Source organism: Pelophylax lessonae, assembly GCF_965119305.1.
Source record: "Pelophylax lessonae genome assembly, chromosome: 1".
NCBI lineage: Eukaryota > Metazoa > Chordata > Amphibia > Anura > Ranidae > Pelophylax > Pelophylax lessonae.
The window spans coordinates 894,779,289-894,799,608 of record NC_138768.1 but is presented as its reverse complement, the minus strand read 5'-3'; the positions used below and the strand labels follow the sequence as shown (position 1 = coordinate 894,799,608).

The window sequence follows — 20,320 nt, the reverse complement described above, 5'->3', positions numbered from 1 at the left end:
ATCTGTGTCTGCTCCGCTCATATCTGTGTCTCCTCCGCTCATATCTGTGTCTCCTCCTCTCATATCTGTGTCTGCTCCGCTCATATCTGTGTCTGCTCCGCTCATATCTGTGTCTGCTCCGCTCATATCTGTGTCTGCTCCGCTCATATCTGTGTCTGCTCCGCTCATATCTGTGTCTGCTCCGCTCATATCTGTGTCTGCTCCGCTCATATCTGTGTCTGCTCCGCTCATATCTGTGTCTGCTCCGCTCATATCTGTGTCTGCTCCGCTCATATCTGTGTCTGTCTGCTCCGCTCATATCTGTGTCTGCTCCGCTCATATCTGTGTCTCCTCCCCTCATATCTGTGTCTGCTCCGCTCATATCTGTGTCTGCTCCGCTCATATCTGTGTCTGCTCCGCTCATATCTGTGTCTGCTCCGCTCATATCTGTGTCTGCTCCGCTCATATCTGTGTCTGCTCCGCTCATATCTGTGTCTGCTCCGCTCATATCTGTGTCTGCTCCGCTCATATCTGTGTCTGCTCCGCTCATATCTGTGTCTGCTCCGCTCATATCTGTGTCTGCTCCGCTCATATCTGTGTCTGCTCCGCTCATATCTGTGTCTGCTCCGCTCATATCTGTGTCTGCTCCGCTCATATCTGTGTCTGCTCCGCTCATATCTGTGTCTGCTCCGCTCATATCTGTGTCTGCTCCGCTCATATCTGTGTCTGCTCCGCTCATATCTGTGTCTGCTCCGCTCATATCTGTGTCTGCTCCGCTCATATCTGTGTCTGCTCCGCTCATATCTGTGTCTGCTCCGCTCATATCTGTGTCTGCTCCGCTCATATCTGTGTCTGCTCCGCTCATATCTGTGTCTGCTCCGCTCATATCTGTGTCTGCTCCGCTCATATCTGTGTCTGCTCCGCTCATATCTGTGTCTGCTCCGCTCATATCTGTGTCTGCTCCGCTCATATCTGTGTCTGCTCCGCTCATATCTGTGTCTGCTCCGCTCATATCTGTGTCTGCTCCGCTCATATCTGTGTCTGCTCCGCTCATATCTGTGTCTGCTCCGCTCATATCTGTGTCTGCTCCGCTCATATCTGTGTCTGCTCCGCTCATATCTGTGTGCTCCGCTCATATCTGTGTCTGCTCCGCTCATATCTGTGTCTGCCTCCGCTCATATCTGTGTCTGCTCCGCTCATATCTGTGTCTGCTCCGCTCATATCTGTGTCTGCTCCGCTCATATCTGTGTCTGCTCCGCTCATATCTGTGTCTGCTCCGCTCATATCTGTGTCTGCCTCCGCTCATATCTGTGTCTGCTCCGCTCATATCTGTGTCTGCTCCGCTCATATCTGTGTCTGCCTCCGCTCATATCTGTGTCTGCTCCGCTCATATCTGTGTCTGCTCCGCTCATATCTGTGTCTGCTCCGCTCATATCTGTGTCTGCTCCGCTCATATCTGTGTCTGCCTCCGCTCATATCTGTGTCTGCTCCGCTCATATCTGTGTCTGCTCCGCTCATATCTGTGTCTGCTCCGCTCATATCTGTGTCTGCTCCGCTCATATCTGTGTCTCCTCCGCTCATATCTGTGTCTGCTCCGCTCATATCTGTGTCTGCTCCTCTCATATCTGTGTCTGCTCCGCTCATATCTGTGTCTCCTCCGCTCATATCTGTGTCTCCTCCCCTCATATCTGTGTCTGCTCCGCTCATACCTGTGTCTGCTCCGCTCATATCTGTGTCTGCTCCGCTCATATCTGTGTCTCCTCCGCTCATATCTGTGTCTCCTCCCCTCATATCTGTGTCTGCTCCGCTCATACCTGTGTCTGCTCCGCTCATATCTGTGTCTCCTCCGCTCATATCTGTGTCTCCTCCTCTCATATCTGTGTCTGCTCCGCTCATATCTGTGTCTGCTCCGCTCATATCTGTGTCTGCTCCGCTCATATCTGTGTCTGCTCCGCTCATATCTGTGTCTGCTCCGCTCATATCTGTGTCTGCTCCGCTCATATCTGTGTCTGCTCCGCTCATATCTGTGTCTCCTCCGCTCATATCTGTGTCTGCTCCGCTCATATCTGTGTCTGCTCCGCTCATATCTGTGTCTCCTCCGCTCATATCTGTGTCTCCTCCGCTCATATCTGTGTCTCCTCCGCTCATATCTGTGTCTGCTCCGCTCATATCTGTGTCTGCTCCGCTCATATCTGTGTCTGCTCCGCTCATATCTGTGTCTGCTCCGCTCATATCTGTGTCTCCTGGCAGGTCTTGGCTCTCTCCTTCTGCCTCATCCTCTTCCCCAGTCTCTATCCATTTGGGACGAACGTTGGACACCAGAGCAATCGTGGAGGTGAGTGTTCTGCTATGTGTTCCCAGGTCATGTAGATGGTGGCCATGCTGTGTCCTCCTTCTTTGAGGTGTATAAGAAGGATATTTCATGTCTTCCTCTATTTGAATATACATAGGGAGGCTATTATGTGTCCTCCTCCATTGAGGTCTAGATGGTGGCCAGGACATGTCCTCCTCCATTGAGGTCTAGATGGTGGCCAGGACATGTCCTCCTCCATTGAGGTCTAGATGGTGGCCAGGACATGTGCTCCTCCATTGAGGTCTAGATGGTGGCCAGGACATGTCCTCCTCCATTGAGGTCTAGATGGTGGCCAGGACATGTCCTCCTCCATTGAGGTCTAAATGGTGGCCAGGACATGTCCTCCTCCATTGAGGTCTAAATGGTGGCCAGGGCATGTCCTCCTCCATTGAGGTCTAGATGGTGGCCAGGACATGTCCTCCTCCATTGAGGTCTAGATGGTGGCCAGGACATGTGCTCCTCTATTGAGGTCTAGATGGTGGCCAGGACATGTCCTCCTCCATTGAGGTCTAGATGGTGGCCAGGGCATGTCCTCCTCCATTGAGGTCTAGATGGTGGCCAGGACATGTCCTCCTCCATTGAGGTCTAAATGGTGGCCAGGACATGTCCTCCTCCATTGAGGTCTAAATGGTGGCCAGGGCATGTCCTCCTCCATTGAGGTCTAGATGGTGGCCAGGACATGTCCTCCTCCATTGAGGTCTAAATGGTGGCCAGGACATGTCCTCCTCCATTGAGGTCTAAATGGTGGCCAGGGCATGTCCTCCTCCATTGAGGTCTAGATGGTGGCCAGGACATGTCCTCCTCCATTGAGGTCTAGATGGTAACCAGGACATGTCCTCCTCCATTGAGGTCTAGATGGTGGCCAGGACATGTGCTCCTCTATTGAGGTCTAGATGGTGGCCAGGACATGTCCTCCTCCATTGAGGTCTAGATGGTGGCCAGGGCATGTCCTCCTCCATTGAGGTCTAGATGGTGGCCAGGACATGTCCTCCTCCATTGAGGTCTAAATGGTGGCCAGGACATGTCCTCCTCCATTGAGGTCTAAATGGTGGCCAGGGCATGTCCTCCTCCATTGAGGTCTAGATGGTGGCCAGGACATGTCCTCCTCCATTGAGGTCTAAATGGTGGCCAGGACATGTCCTCCTCCATTGAGGTCTAAATGGTGGCCAGGGCATGTCCTCCTCCATTGAGGTCTAGATGGTGGCCAGGACATGTCCTCCTCCATTGAGGTCTAGATGGTGGCCAGGACATGTGCTCCTCTATTGAGGTCTAGATGGTGGCCAGGACATGTCCTCCTCCATTGAGGTCTAGATGGTGGCCAGGGCATGTCCTCCTCCATTGAGGTCTAGATGGTGGCCAGGACATGTCCTCCTCCATTGAGGTCTAGATGGTGGCCAGGACATGTCCTCCTCCATTGAGGTCTAGATGGGGGCCAGGGCATGTCCTCCTCCATTGAGGTCTAGATGGGGGCCAGGGCATGTCCTCCTCCATTGAGGTCTAGATGGTGGCCAGGACATGTCCTCCTCCATTGAGGTCTAGATGGTAACCAGGACATGTCCTCCTCCATTGAGGTCTAGATGGTGGCCAGGACATGTGCTCCTCCATTGAGGTCTAGATGGTGGCCAGGACATGTCCTCCTCCATTGAGGTGTAGATGGTAACCAGGACATGTCCTCCTCCATTGAGGTCTAGATGGGGGGCCAGGGCATGTCCTCCTCCATTGAGGTCTAGATGGGGGTCAGGACATGTCCTCCTCCATTGAGGTGTAGATGGTGGCCAGGACATGTCCTCCTCCATTGAGGTGTAGATGGTGGCCATGACATGTCCTCCTCCATTGAGGTGTAGATGGTGGCCAGGACATGTCCTCCTCCATTGAGGTGTAGATGGTGGCCATGACATGTCCTCCTCCATTGAGGTGTAGATGGTGGCCAGGGCATGTCCTCCTCCATTGAGGTCTAGATGGTGGCCAGGACATGTCCTCCTCCATTGAGCTTTAAAGTGCCTTGCAAAATTATTCACCCCCTTGGCATTTTTTCGTGTTTCGTTGCCTCACAACCTGGAATTAACATGGATTGTTTGAGGATTTGCATCATTTAATTCACAGAACACGTTTTTATTTTATTTTTTTGTTGTGAACCAAACAACAAATAGGACAAAATAACAGAATCAATGTGCATAACTATTCACCCCCCTAAAGTCAATACTTTGTAGAGCCACCTTTTGTGGCAATCACAGCTCCAAGTCGCTTCGGATAAGTCTTTATGAGCTCTTTGCCCATTCCTCCTTGCAAATCTGCTCCAGCTCCTTCCCGTTGGATGGTTTGCACTTGTGAACAGCAATCTGACCACAGATTTTCTATTGGACCACAGATTTTCTATTGGATTGAGGTCTCGGCTTTGACTAGGCCAATCCAACACATTTACATGTTTCCCTTTAAGCCACTCAAGTGTTGCTTTAGCAGTGTTTTTGGGGTCATTGTCCTGCTGGAAGGTGAACCTCCATCCTAGCCTCAAATCACGCACAGAGTGCTACAGGTTTTGCACAAGAAGATCCCTGTGTTTAGCGCCATCCATCCTTCCCTCAACTCTGACCAGTTTCCCAGTCCCGGCTGCTGAAAAACATCCCCACAGCATGATACTGCCGCCACCACGTTTCACAGTGGGGACGGTATTCTTTTGGTGACGTGATGTGTTGGGTTTGCACCAGACATAGCAGCGTTTTCTTTGATGGCCAAAAAGTTACATTTTAGTCTCATTGGACCAGAGCACCTTCCTCCATACATTTTGGGGGTCTCCCACCTTGCTCCATACATTTTGGGGGTCTCCCACCTTGCTCCATACATTTTGGGGGTCTCCCACCTTGCTCCATACATTTTGGGGGTCTCCCACCTTGCTCCATACATTTTGTGGGTCTCCCGCCTTCCTCCATACATTTTGGGGGTCTCCCGCCTTCCTCCATACATTTTGGGGGTCTCCCACCTTCCTCCATACATTTTGGGGGTCTCCCACCTTGCTCCATACATTTTGGGGGTCTCCCACCTTGCTCCATACATTTTGGGGGTCTCCCACCTTGCTCCATACATTTTGGGGGTCTCCCACCTTGCTCCATACGTTGTGCGGGTCTCCCACCTTCCTCCATACATTGTGCGGGTCTCCCACCTTCCTCCATACATTTTGGGGGTCTCCCGCCTTCCTCCATACATTTTGGAGGTCTCCCGCCTTCCTCCATACATTTTGGGGGTCTCCCATGTGCCATTTTATATTTTGCTGAAAGTAATGGCTTTCTTCTTGCCATTCTGCCATAAAGCCCAACTCTATGGAGCGTACGGCTTATTCTCCTCCTATGTACAGATACTCCTGTCTCTGCTGTGGAACTCTGCAGCTCCTCCAGGGTTACCTTAGGTCTCTGTGCTGCCTCTCTGATTAATGTCCTCCTTGCCCGCTCTGTGAGTTTTGGTGGGCGGCCGTCTCTTGGCAGGTTTGCTGTGGTGCCATCTTCTTTCCATTTGGTTATAATAGATTTGATGGGGCTCCTGGGGATCATCAAAGACCTAACCCTGATTTGTACTTCTCAATAACATTGTCCCTTACTTGTTTGGAGAGTTCCTTGGTCTTCATGGTAGTGTTTGGTTGGTGGTGCCTCATGGTAGTGTTTGGTTGGTGGTGCCTCATGGCAGTGTTTGGTTGGTGGTGCCTCATGGCAGTGTTTGGTTGGTGGTGCCTCATGGCAGTGTCTGGTGGGTGGTGCCTCGTGGCAGTGTTTGGGTGGTGCCTCGTAGCAGGGTTTGGTTAGTGGTGCCTCGTGGCGAGGTTTGGTTAGTGGTGCCTCGTGGCGGGGTTTGGTTAGTGGTGCCTCGTGGCGGGGTTTGGTTAGTGGTGCCTCGTGGTGGGGTTTGGTTAGTGGTGCCTCTTGGCGGGGTTTGCTTAGTGGTGCCTCGTGGCGGGGTTTGGTTAGTGGTGCCTCGTGGCGGGGTTTGCTTAGTGGTGCCTCGTGGCGGGGTTTGCTTAGTGGTGCCTCGTGGCGGGGTTTGCTTAGTGGTGCCTCGTGGCGGGGTTTGCTTAGTGGTGCCTCGTGGCGGGGTTTGCTTAGTGGTGCCTCGTGGCGGGGTTTGCTTAGTGGTGCCTCGTGGCGGGGTTTGCTTAGTGGTGCCTCGTGGCGGGGTTTGCTTAGTGGTGCCTCGTGGCGGGGTTTGGTTAGTGGTGCCTCGTGGCGGGGTTTGCTTAATGGTGCCTCGTGGCGGGGTTTGCTTAGTGGTGCCTCGTGGCGGGGTTTGCTTAGTGGTGCCTCGTGGCGGGGTTTGCTTAGTGGTGCCTCGTGGCGGGGTTTGCTTAGTGGTGCCTCGTGGCGGGGTTTGGTTAGTGGTTCCTCGTGGCGGGGTTTGGTTAGTGGTGCCTCGTGGCGGGGTTTGCTTAATGGTGCCTCGTGGCGGGGTTTGCTTAGTGGTGCCTCGTGGCGGGGTTTGCTTAGTGGTGCCTCCTGCTTAGGTGTTGCAGCCTCGGGGCCTTTCAAAAAAGGTGTGTATATGTAATGACCGATCATGTGACACTTAGATTGCATTTCACTAATTTATGTGACTTCTGAAGGTAATTGGTTGCACCAGAGCTTTTATGGGCTTCATAACAAAGGGGGTGAATACATATGCACATGCCAATTTTCTGTTTTCTATTTCTAAAAAATAGTTTTATGTATATATTTTTCTCATTTCACTTCACCAACTTAGACTATTGTTCTGATCCATCACATAAAATTCAGATTAACAAAATATTGAACTTAAGGCTGTAACAAAATAGGTAAGAAGTCAAGGGGGGTGAATACTTTTGCAAGGCGCTGTAGATGGTGGCCAGGACTTGGCCTCCTCCATGGAGGTGTAGATGGTGGCCAGGACTTGGCCTCCTCCATGGAGGTGTAGATGTTGGCCGGGAAATGTCTTCGTCCTCCATGGAGGTGTATAGATGGTGGCCAGGACATGTCCTCCCTCCTCCCCCAGCGGTGCCTCTCCGGGCTCCCGCGTGCAAGCTGGGAACCAGAGATCTGATTGGGCTGCGGGTTACCATAGAGATAGCTGTGGACCGGATGGTCCCTGGCCCCAAATCTATGATCACGATGTCACTTCCTGTTAGGGCAGATGTAAATACCACCATTTTCTTTCTCCTAGAAAGCCAGGTATGATGAGGTGTCACCATGAATGTCCGAGTGAGAGCAAAAATTCTAGCACCAGACCTCCTCTGTAACTCTAAACTGGTAACCTGCGTCACCTATTGGGGCCATTTGTCTAGGTTTGTAGGACATCCATGGGGTTCTCTGCACCTTTGTCTATGTTTGTAGGACATCCATGGGGTTCTCTGCACCTTTGTCTATGTTTGTAGGACATCCATGGGGTTCTCTGAACCTTTGTCTATGTTTGTAGGACATCCATGGGGTTCTCTGCACCTTTGTCTATGTTTGTAGGACATCCATGGGGTTCTCGGAACCTTTGTCTAGGTTTGTAGGACATCCATGGGGTTCTCTGCACCTTTGTCTATGTTTGTAGGACATCCATGGGGTTCTCTGCACCTTTGTCTGGGTTTGTAGGACATCCATGGGGTTCTCTGAACCTTTGTCTGGGTTTGTAGGACATCCATGGGGTTCTCTGAACCTTTGTCTAGGTTTGTAGGACATCCATGGGGTTCTCTGAACCTTTGTCTAGGTTTGTAGGACATCCATGGGGTTCTCTGAACCTTTGTCTGTTTGTAGGACATCCATGGGGTTCTCTGAACCTTTGTCTATGTTTGTAGGACATCCATGGGGTTCTCTGAACCTTTGTCTATGTTTGTAGGACATCCATGGGGTTCTCTGAACCTTTGTCTAGGTTTGTAGGACATCCATGGGGTTCTCTGAACCTTTGTCTGGGTTTGTAGGACATCCATGGGGTTCTCTAATCCTTTGTCTATGTTTGTAGGACATCCATGGGGTTCTCTGAACCTTTGTCTAGGTTTGTAGGACATCCATGGGGTTCTCTGAACCTTTGTCTATGTTTGTAGGACATCCATGGGGTTCTCTGAACCTTTGTCTATGTTTGTAGGACATCCATGGGGTTCTCTGAACCTTTGTCTGTTTGTAGGACATCCACGGGGTTCTCTGAACCTTTGTCTATGTTTGTAGGACATCCATGGGGTTCTCTGAACCTTTGTCTATGTTTGTAGGACATCCATGGGGTTCTCTGCACCTTTGTCTAGGTTTGTAGGACATCCATGGGGTTCTCGGAACCTTTGTCTAGGTTTGTAGGACATCCATGGGGTTCTCTGCACCTTTGTCTATGTTTGTAGGACATCCATGGGGTTCTCTGCACCTTTGTCTAGGTTTGTAGGACATCCATGGGGTTCTCTGAACCTTTGTCTATGTTTGTAGGACATCAATGGGGTTCTCTGAACCTTTGTCTGGGTTTGTAGGACATCCATGGGGTTCTCTGAACCTTTGTCTAGGTTTGTAGGACATCCATGGGGTTCTCTGAACCTTTGTCTAGGTTTGTAGGACATCCATGGGGTTCTCTGAACCTTTGTCTAGGTTTGTAGGACATCCATGGGGTTCTCTGAACCTTTGTCTAGGTTTGTAGGACATCCATGGGGTTCTCTGCACCTTTGTCTATGTTTGTAGGACATCCATGGGGTTCTCTGAACCTTTGTCTAGGTTTGTAGGACATCCATGGGGTTCTCTGAACCTTTGTCTAGGTTTGTAGGACATCCATGGGGTTCTCTGAACCTTTGTCTAGGTTTGTAGGACATCCATGGGGTTCTCTGAACCTTTGTCTAGGTTTGTAGGACATCCATGGGGTTCTCTGAACCTTTGTCTATGTTTGTAGGACATCCATGGGGTTCTCTGAACCTTTGTCTAGGTTTGTAGGACATCCATGGGGTTCTCTGAACCTTTGTCTAGGTTTGTAGGACATCCATGGGGTTCTCTGAACCTTTGTCTAGGTTTGTAGGACATCCATGGGGTTCTCTGAACCTTTGTCTAGGTTTGTAGGACATCCATGGGGTTCTCTGAACCTTTGTCTATGTTTGTAGGACATCCATGGGGTTCTCTGAACCTTTGTCTAGGTTTGTAGGACATCCATGGGGTTCTCTGAACCTTTGTCTAGGTTTGTAGGACATCCATGGGGTTCTCTGAACCTTTGTCTAGGTTTGTAGGACATCCATGGGGTTCTTGGCACCTTCCAGTCACATCAATGGTTTTGTCTTCTTCACATTATTGTTTTTGTTTTTCAGTTGTTTCTCGTCAGCTGCGGAACCTCCACTCCGATTTCCCCATTGTCGGTCCAGCCGGTCCGGATGAAGCTGTGGAGACACTTTCTGGAATTGTTCTGGAGAAAAGCCCCGTGGAGCCACCCCAGGATGAGTCTCTGCTGGACCTCTCACAACAGGAGCTCCACCTGGATCCTTCCCTGCAGGGTGCTCAGAACGACACCCCCCAGGTCCAAGACGTTGGAACCGCAGAATCCAAACCTTCCATTAACAGTAACTCCTCCTCTGACCTTCCCAAACAGACACAGCCGGCGGAAGGACAGCCCAACCCCCACCCTGGCGGCAAATCATCTGGTCCGGAACTGCTGCACGTCATGCCAGACAAATCCGACTGGTTGGATAAAACTCGAAGCGTCATTATCACCCCGCACCATTCGGATGAAATGTAATTGCTGCGGGCCTTGTGTACATAGACTGCATTTCCCATTGTGGAGCTTGGCCGGTGATCCTACCCCATATAGGGTGAAGAAAGGCACTTGGGAGGACTGTGTGCTTCTTGGGGTGTATAGAGAGATATATAAGTCCTACATTATTCAGAGATTCCTCATTAATATGGAGCTGGGTCAAGGAGGCCTGGGGTCCCTCAGCACCGGTGAGGGTAATAGGAGGCACTTACGAGGACTCTGTGACTCTTGGGGTGTATATACAAGTCCTACATCATTATTCAGAGATTTCCTATTCTTATGGAGCTGGGCCAATGGCCCCTCAGGGGTAATAAGAGGCACTTAGCATGCCCATGTGATTCTTGGGGTGTATAGAGATATATATGAGCTGCACTGAGAATTTATGTAAATATATATGTATGTCCTGTAATGTCTAAATTGAATAAACTTTATTGGGACTGTCCATTGTCCTCATTGAAGCGTCAAATCTTTGGTCCAGTATAATGGCCTTACATACGACCCACCTCCAAAGTTTCACGAATAATGGAACTCTCCAAGAAAGCAATTATTTTTCTGTGTTTGGCTAATTCTCCCCTCCCTCCTAAATTCCACTACAAAATTTGGCTGGTCCCTGCTGAACCTTCATTGTATGGTCACTTCATGTTCAGCAGGGACCGGCCAAATTTTGACCAGTTTGTGGCCATCCTAGCTTGATGGCCACAAACTTAGGGGTTGTGGGAGATCTCCACCATGGAGCAATCCTGGGGGTTGTGGGAGATCTCCACCATGGAGCAATCTTGGGGGTTCTGAGAATACTCCATCATGGAGCAATCTTTGGGGTTGTGAGAATACTCCGCCATGGAGCAATCCTGGGGGTTGTGAGAATACTCCACCATGGAGCAATCCTGGGGGTTGTGGGAATAATCCACCATGGAGCAAACTTGGGGGTTCTGAGAATACTCCACCATGGAGCAATCTTGGGGGTTCTGAGAATACTCCATCATGGAGCAATCCTGGGGGTTGTGGGAATAATCCACCATGGAGCAATCTTGGGGGTTGTGGGAATAATCCACCATGGAGCAATCTTGGGGGTTGTGGGAATAATCCACCATGGAGCAATCTTGGGGGTTGTGGGAATAATCCACCATGGAGCAATCTTGAGGGTTGTGGGAATAATCCACCATGGAGCAATCTTGAGGGTTGTGGGAATAATCCACCATGGAGCAATCTTGAGGGTTGTGGGAATAATCCACCATGGAGCAATCCTGGGGGTTGTGGGAGATCTCCACCATGGAGCAATCTTGGGGGTTGTGGGAATACTCCACCATGGAGCAATCTTGAGGGTTGTGGGAATAATCCACCATGGAGCAATCTTGGGGGTTCTGAGAATACTCCATCATGGAGCAATCCTGGGGGTTGTGGGAATAATCCACCATGGAGCAATCTTGGGGGTTGTGGGAATAATCCACCATGGAGCAATCTTGGGGGTTGTGGGAATAATCCACCATGGAGCAATCTTGGGGGTTGTGGGAATAATCCACCATGGAGCAATCTTGAGGGTTGTGGGAATAATCCACCATGGAGCAATCTTGAGGGTTGTGGGAATAATCCACCATGGAGCAATCTTGAGGGTTGTGGGAATAATCCACCATGGAGCAATCTTGGGGGTTCTGAGAATACTCCATCATGGAGCAATCCTGGGGGTTGTGGGAATAATCCACCATGGAGCAATCTTGGGGGTTGTGGGAATAATCCACCATGGAGCAATCTTGGGGGTTGTGGGAATAATCCACCATGGAGCAATCTTGGGGGTTGTGGGAATAATCCACCATGGAGCAATCTTGAGGGTTGTGGGAATAATCCACCATGGAGCAATCTTGAGGGTTGTGGGAATAATCCACCATGGAGCAATCTTGAGGGTTGTGGGAATAATCCACCATGGAGCAATCCTGGGGGTTGTGGGAGATCTCCACCATGGAGCAATCTTGGGGGTTGTTGGAATACTGCATCATGGAGCGATGGTGGGGGTTGTGGGAATAATCCACCATGGAGCAATTTTGGGGGTTGTGGGAATACTTCACCATGCAGCAATCTTGGGGGTTGTGGGAATTCTCCACCATCGAGCAATTTTGGGGGTTGTGGGAATACTCCATCATGGAGCAATCTTGGGGGTTCTGAGAATACTCCACCATCGAGCAATTTTGGGGGTTGTGGGAATACTCCACCATGGAGCAATCTTGGGGGTTGTGGGAATTCTCCACCATGGAGCAATCTTGGGGGTTCTGGGAATATTCCACCATGGAGCAATCTTGGGGGTTCTGAGAATACTCCACCATGGAGCAATCTTGGGGGTTGTGGGAATTCTCCACCATCGAGCAATTTTGGGGGTTGTGGGAATAATCCACCATGGAGCAATTTTTTGGGTTGTGGGAATTCTCCACTATGGAGCAATCTTGGGGGTTGTGGGAATTCTCCACCATCGAGCAATTTTGGGGGTTGTGGGAATACTCCACCATCGAGCAATTTTGGGGGTTCTGAGAATACTCCACCATGGAGCAATGTTGGGGGTTCTGAGAATACTCCACCATGGAGCAATGTTGGGGGTTCTGAGAATACTCCACCATGGAGCAAACTTGGGGGTTGTGGGAATACTCCACCATGGAGCAAACTTGGGGGTTGTGGGAATAATCCACCATGGAGCAATTTTGGGGGTTGTGAGAATACTCCACCATGGAGCAAACTTGGGGGTTGTGGGAATAATCCACCATGGAGCAAACTTGGGGGTTGTGGGAATAATCCACCATGGAGCAATGTTGGGGGTTCTGAGAATACTCCGCCATGGAGCAAACTTGGGGGTTCTGAGAATACTCCACCATGGAGCAAACTTGGGGGTTGGGAATAATCCACCATGGAGCAATTTTGGGGTTTGTGGGAATAATCCACTATGGAGCAATCGTGGGGGTTCTGAGAATACTCCACCATAGAGCAATCTTTGGGGTTGTGGGAATAATCCACCATGGAGCAATGTTGGGGGTTCTGAGAATACTCCGCCATGGAGCAAACTTGGGGGTTCTGAGAATACTCCACCATAGAGCAATCTTTGGGGTTGTGGGAATAATCCACCATGGAGCAATGTTGGGGGTTCTGAGAATACTCCACCATGGAGCAATCGTGGGGGTTCTGAGAATACTCCACCATAGAGCAATCTTTGGGGTTGTGGGAATACTCCCCTATAGAGCAATCTTGGGAGTTGAACTAAAAAAAAAAAAACACATAACCCTGTGCAGCCAAAGTAATTTCCTCCCTTCTAGAAGCTCTCCAGACAATGGATCCGATGATCCATCGTTCAGTCACTGTACTGTGATTGAGGCATTGGAGGTTGATTCACTAAAACTGCATGGTGCAAAATGTGGTGCAGCTCTGTACAGAAACCAATCCACTTCCAGGTTTTTTTTTTTTTTTTTGGTCAAAGCTTAATAGTACAAGTTGAAATTGGAAGCTGATTGGCTGCTATGAACAGCTGCACCAGATTTTGCACCCTCCAGTAAATCTCCCCCAGTGTCTGGGCCGGGGATGATCATTGATGATGTCATGGAGAACTCAGGCCGGGTGTTACTGTTTGACGTGCACTAAGCACCTTGTGTAGACCTCTTTTTTTTTTTTTTTTATTGGTGCTTGATTTATGGACTGGATTATGGGGAACTGGGTTCGCGGTGTTATATTTCAGCTGCTTTTATTCCTACAATAGGAGAGCAATGTGAACATTTGCTGGAGACGTTTCAATCCCATCTCACAGTCTGTTGTTTTCCCATAAGACGAGGAAAATGGGAAACTTACCGTAAAATTAATTTCTCTGATGTTCATTGACGGAGACCGCTCCTTATCTTCTGTATGCTGCCCCCCTACAGGAGTAGGACATTAGGCAGGAAGAAGCTTGACTACGCCTATGGGGCGGTCCCATACTCCCTCTCTCTGCTATGGGCAATCAGTTTTGTTACAAGCAGTATCGGAAGAAAGCCAACTCCACAGAGGGGTGAGTGCTGTGTCCGTCAATAAACTTCAGAGAAATGGATTTTATGGCAAGTCAAAAATACAGTTCTCTTTCGTTCATTGACGGACACAACTTCTGATCTTCTTATCCATTTGGATGTCCCAAAGCAGTGTTAAACAAGAGGGGTGGGAACAGCAAGAAAAAATTCCCAAGGCTAAACCGTAGCCAACCAGGTAACATGGAGCTCAACCATAAACAACTAGAGCCTACCTGAAAAAAACCATACACCCTCAAAGCGGACCAGGTCCTCTAAACAGCAGCCAGCAAAAGCAGCGGCGACCAAAAGAAGCATCTGCAGATGCCAACACATCCACTTTATAGAACTTTGTGAAAGTGTGCTCCGATGACCAGGTGGCCGCCTTGCACACCTGCACCACTGATGCCTTGTGACGGAAAGCCCAGGAGGCACTAAGCGCCCTAATAGCGTGCACCTTACCCCTAATTGAATAGGCCTGAATCACTGTCTGTCTGATCCATCTGGAAATGGTCGCAGCAGAAGCAGCCAACCCTTTCCGAGGACCATCCGTGAGTACAAATGGTGAGTCTGACTTCCTAAAAGATTGCGTAGCTGCCAGGTACACCCTGATTGCCCGAACCACATTCAGGGAATGCAAGGCAATTTCCTTCGGATGTTTAGGCCTAGGACATAGGAAAGGCAACACAACGTCTTCATTCAAATGGAAATCAGAGACAACCTTTGGAAGGAATGACGGACAGGGGCAAAAAACCACCTTATCTCTGTGAACCACCAGGTAAGGTGAACAACAAAATAACGCTGCCAGCTCCGTCACCCTGCGCGCAGCAATACTAGCCACCAAAAAGGCCACCTTCTGGGACAATGTAAGCAGGTGAACCTCCCGAATATTTTCAAAGGGAGGTTTCTGGAGAACTGACAACCAAATTGAGGTCCCACTGTGACCATGGAGACCGCACTGGAGGAGCCAAGTGTCAAACTCCCTGGATAAAGGTACGCACCAAGGAATGTGTGGCCAATGGACGTTGAAAGAAAACTGCCAAGGCCGAAACATGGCCCTTGATAGTACTCAAGGCCAGGCGCTGCTCAACCCCTCGGTGGAGGAAAAGGGAGAAACTCAAGAGACTCACCACGCAATGTACATCTTCCAAGTACGATGGTAGATTTTCTAGCCTTCAACAGCATAGAAATCGCTGTTAAAGCCAGACACTGTAAAGCAGGATGGAAGATTGGCACGTAAGACAGCAGATCTTCCTTGAAAGAAAGTCTCCAAGGAGCATCGGTGTCCAGGCGTACCAAGACCGGCGAGGCCAGTCTGGAGCTACTAGAATGACCAGAATCCCTTCTGCCTCGATCCTGCACAAGAGTCCTGGCAGAAGTTTGAGAGGGGGCAAGGCGTAAATCAGACGATACTGACTCCAAGGAGCCACTATGCGTCTATGGCATCGGCAAGATGAGACCATGCCACAAACCTGTGTACCTTCCTTGGAATGTGTACAGCAGAGAGGGCTGGAACGAATTGGTCTGCCAACCTTAGAAAGCCGGCTACTTCCTGAGCCGCCAGGACTCTGCTTCTGCCCCCTTGGTGATTGAAATAGACCACGGCCGTGGCATTGTCTGATTGAATTCGTACCGGACACCCCTGAAGACGAATTTTCCAATGACAAAGTCTGATCGCTCAGAGTCCCACTACATTAATCCGCAGTCTGGACTCTTCCATAGTCCAGACCCCCTGAGCACAATCTGTGCTGAGGACACCTCTCCACCAGATAGGCTAGCATCCGTGGTGACAAACGTCCAGTACAGGGCTAGAAAGGATTTTCCCTTTTGAAATGCTGGAGAACAAAGCCACCTCTAGAGGTTTCTTGTACCATTTCACCAGAATCTCTTTTTGCAGAGATCTCGTGTGGAACTGTGCAAACGGAACCGCCTCGAAGTTAGACACCATCAGGCCCAGCACCCAAATGCAAGCCTGGAGGGATGACCGTCTGCTGGACAACAGAAGCTTAATTGCCTCCTGCAATGTCTGTAGTTTTTCCAGAGGAAGAAACACAGGATATAGTATGCAACCAGACAAAATTATGAGGTTTGTATACCAATGCTATATGAGGTTTGAGGTTTGTATACCAATGCAAAGATGGGAGAGCTGGAGCTGCTAATGTATGAGGATTTAGATTTTGTGTGGATTTCAGAAACTTGGTATGACAGCTCTAATGATTGGCTGGCGACCATTCAGGGTATTCCCTATATCGCAGAGATAGAGAAGGAAGAAAAGGGGGAGGGGTATAACTGTATATTAAAAACAATGTCCAGGTAAATATGAGGGACGACATCACAAATGGAGGTAGAATCCCTATGGGTAGAACTTCAAAGGGAAGGCACTATGGGGAAAGTAATATTGGGCATATGCTATAGGCCCCCCAACCAGAGGGAGGTGGACCTCCTTTCACAGATTGGAATGGCAGCAAGGATGGGAAATGTCATTATAATGGGGGACTTTAATTATCCTGATATAGACTGGGCCAAAGGAACCGCGCATTCAGCCAAGGCTCGGCAGTTCCTAAATGTTTGCAGGACAATTTCATGGGTCAGTTGGTGAACGCACCGACAAGAAACAATGCGGTACTTGACCTACTGATTACCAACAATACAGACCTGCTCACGGATATAGAAATACGGGGCAACTTAGGAAACAGTGACCATAGGTCAATTAGTTTCAGTATTAATCATAGTAATAGGAAACACAAGGGAAATATAAGGACACTGAATTTCAAAAGAGCCAATTTCCCAAAACTGCGTTCTCTGCTAGAAAATATCAAATGGGATAGAACCCTGGGAACAAAGAACATGGAGGAGAATTGGGAGTGCTTCAAGAACATACTAAACAAAGGGATTGGCCAGTGCATTCCAAAGGGAAATAAGTTTAAAAGAGCAAAAATAAACCCTGGGTGGCTAAACTCCAACATAAAAATGCATATTAGTGCTAAAGGAAAGGCCTTCAAAAAATACAAGGCTGAGGGGTCATTGGCAGCATTCAAGCATTACAAAGAGTGTAATAAGAAATGTAAAGACGAAATCAAGGTGGCTAAAATAGAACACGAGAGACATATAGTGGAAGAGAGTAAAAAAGAAAAAAAAAAAAAAAAAACCCCACGATAACCCCAATATAAATAGTAAGAAAGCGAGGCCAGAACACATTGGCCCCATAAAAGACGATGAAGGGAATCTGGCCACAGAGGACAGAGAGAAGGCGAAAGTGTTAAATAATTTCTTCTCTTCAGTCTTCACAAAAGAATTGGGGGGCTACACGAACCCAGCTTAGAATGCTAAATTAATTAACACACCTCAGGAAGTGCCGCCATGGCTAACAGAAGATAGACTTAGAACTAAACTAGAGAAACTTAACATAAATAAATCCCCGGGACCGAATGGCTTGCACCCGAGGGTTCTTAAAGAACTCAGCCAGGTGATTGCCAGACGATTGTTCCTGATCTTTAAGGATAGTCTACTGATGGGTATGGTGCCAGCTGATTGGAAAAAAGCCAACGTGGTACCAATATTTAAAAAAGGGCCAAGATATATGCCAGGTAACTATAGGCCGGTCAGCCTAACATCAGTAGTCTACAAAATTTTCGAGGGGATGATAAGACTTTAGTAATGAAAATGGTATTAGTAGTAATCAGCATGGATTCATGAAAAATCGTTCTTGCTTAACCAATCTATTAACCTTCTATGAATAAGTGAGCTGCCACCTAGATAAAGGTAAGCCTGTGGTGTATCTGGATAAAGGAAGGTCTGTGGATGTGGCGTATCTGGATAAAGGAAGGTCTGTGGATGTGGCGTATCTGGACTTTGCAAAGGCATTTGACACCGTTCCCCACAAACGCTTACTGTACAAACTAAGGTATGTAGGTATGGACCATAGAGTGGGTACCTGCATAAAGATCTGGCTCCAGGTGCGAGTCCAGAGGGTGGTGATAAATGGGGAGTACTTGGATTAGTCGGGTGTGGAAAGTGGGGTCCCCCAAGGATCTGGACAACTACATGGCAGATGAGGTTTAAGGTTGAAAAATGTAAGATAATGCACTTGGGTGTCAGAAATACGAACGCAAGCTACTCACTAGGGGGGGGGGCTCTGGGTGAATCTAGGATGGAAAAGGACCTGGGGGTCCTAGGGGACAACAGGCTTGGCAGTGGCATGTAATGCCAAGCCGCTGCAAGCAAAGCCAACAGAATACTGGGATGTATAAAAAAGGGGATTCATTCCAGAAATAAAGAGATTATTCTCCCTCTCTACAAGACTCTGGTCCGGCCACATCTGGAGTATTCTGTCCAGTTCTGGGCACCGGTCCTCAGGAAGGATGTGCTGGAACTGGAAAGAGTCCAGAGAAGGACAACAAAAATAATTAGGGGAATGGAGGACATCAGCTATGACAATGGTTCTCAACTCCTGTCCTTAGGACCCACTAACACGTCAGATTTAACCACTTGCCGATCGCCGCACGACTATATACTGCGGCGGTCAGCCCCTCCTGGGCAAAGAGACGTATCAGTACGTCGCTCGCCCACGAACCTCTAGGGGGCGAGCGCGCGCCGCCGGAGGCACGCTCCCACCCCCGCTCGTTCCCTAACATCCCCGTGCGAGTGACCGGCAGCTCCGATGTCCTCCGGTCAGTCGCGATCTCGCTGGAGAGGGAGAAAGGCAGGCGGCTGATGTAAACAAAGCCGTCTGTCATTCTCCCTGATGTAACTGCAGAGATCATATGATCCTGCTATGTATGATCGTATGTCTCTGTGGTTACATCACAAGCCACGCCCCTTGACAGTTAGAATCACACCCCTAGGGACACACTTAACCCCTGCATCACGAATAAAGTTAACCCCTTTTCTGCCAGTGTCATTTTTACAGTAACAGTGCATATTTATAGCACTGATTACTGCAGTAATGTCACTGGAACCCCCAAAAGTGTCAAAAATATCAGTCAGGGGTCCGATCTGTCTGCCCCAATGTCGCAGTCCCGCAAAAAAAAAAAAAAAAAAAAAAAAAAATCGCAGATCGCCGCCATTACTAGTTAAAAAAAAAAAATACAATAAAAATGACATAAATCTTTCCCGTAGTTAGTAAACACAATAACTTTTGTGCAAACCAATCAAAATATGCTTATTGCGATTTTTATTACCAAAAATATGTAGCAGAAAACAAATTGGCCTAAAATGTTAAAACATTTTGAATTTTACATTTTTTTTGAGAATTTCATATAAAAAAATGAGAAAAATAGTTATTTTTTCAAAATTGTCGCTCTTTTTTTGTTTATAGCGCAAAAAGTAAAAATCACATAGGTGATCAAATACCGCCAAAAGAAAGCTCTGTTTGTGGGGGAAAAAAAAAGGACATCAATTTAATTTGGGTACAGCGTTGCACAACCGCACAATTGTCCATTAAAGTCACGCAGTGCCGTATCGCAAAATAGGCCCTGGTCTTTGAGCAGCCAAATCCTCCGAGGCTTAAGTGGTTAAAGTATTATCTTGGGGAGAAGCAGACTAGAGTACTGCAATCACTGAGCAGCAAATTATATCACCTGTGATGTATTTCAGTTATCTTGCAAACCTGGCCTGCTAGTGGGTCCTGAGGACTGGAGTTAAGAACCACAGAGCTATGAGGAAAGACTACAAGCACTGAACTTATTCTCTCTGGAGAAGAGATGATTGGGGGGGGGGGGGGGATATGATATCAATGTACAAATACTGTACTGGTGATCCTAGCATAAGGAACAAAGCATAAGGAACAAACTATTCAGAGAGAGGAGATACAATAAGACACGTGGCCACTCACTAAAACTGGAGGAAAAACGGTTTAACCTTAAAATACGTAAGGGGTTCTTCACTGTAAGGGCGGTAAGGATGTGGAATTCTCTTCCACAAGCAGTGGTATCAGCAGGGAGCATCGATAGCTTCAAAAAACTATTAGATCGGCACCTTAAAGACCACAACATAAAGTGGTATACAAAGTACGGTTAGCAGCAAACACACACACACTATGGGTTGAACTGGATTGACTGATGTCTTTTTTCAACCTCACTATAACTAAGTAACACTCTGGCTGAGATCAAGTCCAGAGTCAGACCCAGATAGTCCAGTTTTGTGGATGGAACCAGAGCAGACTTCTGAAGGTTCAGAATCCAACCGAACTCCCGCAGAGTAATCTCCAAGTTGTCCATCAGAGCAGTCGGAAGCTCCGCTCGCAGAAAAGATGGTCCAGGTACCCCAGTATCGCGATCCCCCGCTGACGCAACAATGCTAG

At 48.6% G+C, this 20,320-nt stretch overlaps 3 protein-coding genes across 3 annotated transcripts in view; 1 reads left to right on the top strand and 2 right to left on the bottom strand.

Annotated features, from left to right (window-relative positions):
• Positions 1 to 10,065, top strand: part of CREB3 (cAMP responsive element binding protein 3) — a 22,636-nt gene extending 12,571 nt beyond the window's left edge. The window contains exons 6-7 of the mRNA XM_082250297.1: positions 2,200 to 2,314; positions 9,576 to 10,065. Of these exons, the coding sequence (XP_082106423.1) occupies positions 2,200 to 2,314; positions 9,576 to 10,000 (540 nt within the window). The 3' untranslated portion in view covers positions 10,001 to 10,065. The remainder of the gene's footprint in view (positions 1 to 2,199; positions 2,315 to 9,575) is intronic.
• Positions 1 to 20,320, bottom strand: part of LOC309550973 (uncharacterized protein) — a gene marked incomplete at both ends in the record, with an annotated part of 360,984 nt that overhangs the window by 57,479 nt on the left and 283,185 nt on the right. The window lies entirely within an intron of this gene.
• TLN1 (talin 1) overlaps positions 1 to 20,320 on the bottom strand; it is a 510,560-nt gene that overhangs the window by 243,960 nt on the left and 246,280 nt on the right. The window lies entirely within an intron of this gene.